The sequence below is a fragment of the Sander vitreus genome, chromosome 6, assembly GCF_031162955.1.
Source record: "Sander vitreus isolate 19-12246 chromosome 6, sanVit1, whole genome shotgun sequence".
In the NCBI taxonomy this organism is placed as follows: Eukaryota; Metazoa; Chordata; class Actinopteri; order Perciformes; family Percidae; genus Sander; species Sander vitreus.
Genome location: NC_135860.1, coordinates 17773368 through 17776125, shown reverse-complemented (window position 1 = coordinate 17776125; position 2758 = coordinate 17773368). Strand labels below are relative to the sequence as shown.

At 41.8% G+C, this 2758-nt stretch overlaps 1 protein-coding gene across 1 annotated transcript; it reads left to right on the top strand.

The window, feature by feature from the left end:
- The first annotated feature begins 240 nt into the window (after positions 1-240).
- Positions 241-1460, top strand: LOC144519814 (trypsin-3-like). Its single transcript, XM_078253253.1, has 5 exons — positions 241-280; positions 424-577; positions 723-985; positions 1073-1209; positions 1311-1460. Exons 1-5 carry the CDS (start codon positions 241-243, stop codon positions 1458-1460), a joined length of 744 nt encoding a protein of 247 aa, XP_078109379.1.
- The last annotated feature ends 1298 nt before the right edge of the window (positions 1461-2758 follow it).

The window sequence follows — 2758 nt, the reverse complement described above, 5'->3', positions numbered from 1 at the left end:
AATTCCAAATGTCAGTGTTTGAAATTTAAATGGTTTCCTCAGCCAAGCTGTTTTCCCCAGTTAGTTTTTCTGTCTTTTACTGTATACTGTACAATAAATCCAGTGCTCTGAGGAAATGTAACACATGTTTAGTGTTTGAGGTGTACCTCTGAGGACAGAAGACCTTGGAAAAAAAGGAGATAAGAGGACTAAAATACCTGAAACTGAGAGCGTGAGGGCAGACTGACAGACAGTGTTGGCATGAAGCTTTTCCTTCTTTTGACTCTCTTTGGAGGGGCAGGTATAGTAAGGAACTGATAGAGACTGTAAAAAGGCTGATTATGGGACGTCGAATGGTGCCACAGACTTACGTATTGATATGATAGATGTCAAAACACTTTTTTCTCTGTTTTTGTCTTTATTTTTACTTTTTAACAGCTGCAGTTGCGCTGAAAGACGATAACAAGATTGTTGGAGGGTATGAGTGTCCGAAGAATTCTGTGCCCCACCAAGTGTCTCTCTTCACTGGGTACAACTTCTGTGGTGGGACTCTTCTGTCTGATGAGTGGGTGCTCTCTGCTGCACACTGCCAAACAAAGTAAGAAAGATGATCGCTTACCTCTGTTTACAGCATGTAAAACAAAACTCTAGCAGCTGGTTAACAATGATGGATTTATATTGTATTTGAAAAATCTAGCTGTAAGAGTACAAAGTCACTTTCAAAACTGATTTATTTCTTCTAGGTCAGATGTAGAAGTTCGACTGGGAGAACATGACATCTGGAAACCTGAAGGGACTGAACAGTACATTATGTCTGCCAAGTTTATTCGCCACCCTGACTACAACTCCCTCACACAGGACAGTGATATCATGCTGATTAAACTGAGTCGACCTGCCATTCTGAACAGCTACGTGAGCCCTGCTACACTCCCTTCAAAGTGTGCCAGCGATGGGACAATGTGCAAAATCTCTGGATGGGGGAGTCTTCGTCCCAGCAATGAGGGCTGTAAGTTACAGAGAAACTATCTGACTGTGTAAGAATGCTCCAAAAATGCTATTTCATGCCATTAATGTACGTGAAAACACTCTTCAGCGAGGTACCCTGATAAGTTGCAGTGCCTGGACACCCCTCTCCTGAGTGATGACACATGTTTTAATTCATATCCTTTCCAAATCACTGAAAACATGATCTGCGCTGGCTTTCTGGAGGGAGGGAAGGACTCCTGCCAGGTAATATAGAGATCATGGCTACTGTAACACAAAACAACTGTTTCCGCCTCTTGAAATAAAGGATGCACAAGTTAAGATAATCATCTTTTTTTTATCTCCAGGGTGACTCTGGGGGTCCCATGATCTGTGACGGATTACTCCAGGGAGTCATGTCTTGGGGGCATGGCTGCGCTTTGAGAAAAAAACCTGGGGTGTACACAAAAGTTTGCAATTACATCTCCTGGATCAAGAACACCATAGCATCTGGCTGAGCAGCAAATATATCAAATAATTCACATGTGAACTGGTAGTAAAGTCAACTATATGATGTGCTGTGTGCACAGTGTGGTTTTTACAGTTATATTAGTGAGGCATTAGAATGAGAATGACATTGAGTATCTAAGAATATAACATCCTTTGTGAAGAGAAAGACATCCGCCTCCCACACGCACTTGCTTTACATTACAGTAAATTAACAGACAGGTGTTTTGCTCTGCGGGTGTCTAAGAACAAGTGTGTCTGAAAAGCCACTTGTGCTCAGCACCATAATTCATAGCTTTGGTGAACATGACTGTAAATCAAAATGGCATCTATCCATCTATCTACCTCCATTGCTGTCACAGTGTTTGACTCTATACGAACTCTGACTCAGAATGACTTTAAAATGAATGGGCAGACATGTCTCTTGCTCACGGATGCCTTGGCGGAGCAAACCTGACATTTACAGTAAGCCAACAGTAAATCACAAAGGGCAAAAAAAAAAATGCTGCTACACTGCTCTCTGTGGGTGGAAACTGTAAAGCATGTTGCACACTCTGGCCACACTCCATAATCACTGATTATGGAGCACTGTCTGCTACAAATATGGTACTTAGACAGTTGACTATCTAGTAACTTTTTTTAGCTGTAGTTGTGCAGTTTGTGTTTGGAGTAAAATGGAAATATAGGAGGACATTATCAACCAGAGGTTTTGAGTTTTGAGCCCCTAAAGGAAGAAGCGTATGCACTGCAAGTCACTAACTCCCTGCCAGTGACACCGCTCTGTGCCCTTTCTGTGGAAGGTCACAAACCGGCAATTAACAACAGCATCAGGTGCACATATGAGAAAACTCAATCACAAAATGCCAGAGTGATTTAAGTGGATTTTGGTTGCTTGGGTGTGGCACAGAGCAGCGGGGTGAGTCACCAGGCATTTGCTTGACCACCAAATAAAGAGGCCTAACGAGGACTCATAGCCTGTGTACAAAAAATAACTCTTATTGCTATTCATTCTGTCAACTTAGATCTCCATGTTTTAAATCCTACAGAATTCCACAAACCATGTTTATGAGCTACTTAGAAGTTTTGGTAGCTTGGTAAAAGAGTCCTCCTCCTTCTGCAGTGTAGTGTCCTTTACAGTACATGTTCTTGATGTGGCTACAGACCAATGCAGTTTATTCCTTTAGCGACTGCAATAACTAGCCATGTCAGAAGAAACCAGAGTTTAGCTGTGACCTTTTTATAAAAATGGAGCTATAAAAAGAAAATAGAGACAAAGGGAAATAGCTGACAAGCTGATTGACGGAGTAAT

Coding starts and splice junctions, on each gene's coding strand:
- LOC144519814 (XM_078253253.1), top strand. CDS start 241: ATGAAGCTTTTCCTTCTTTTGACTCTCTTTGGAGGGGCAG. Junction 578..722: donor GCTGCACACTGCCAAACAAA/GTAAGAAAGATG, acceptor TATTTCTTCTAG/GTCAGATGTAGAAGTTCGAC. Junction 986..1,072: donor TCGTCCCAGCAATGAGGGCT/GTAAGTTACAGA, acceptor AACACTCTTCAG/CGAGGTACCCTGATAAGTTG.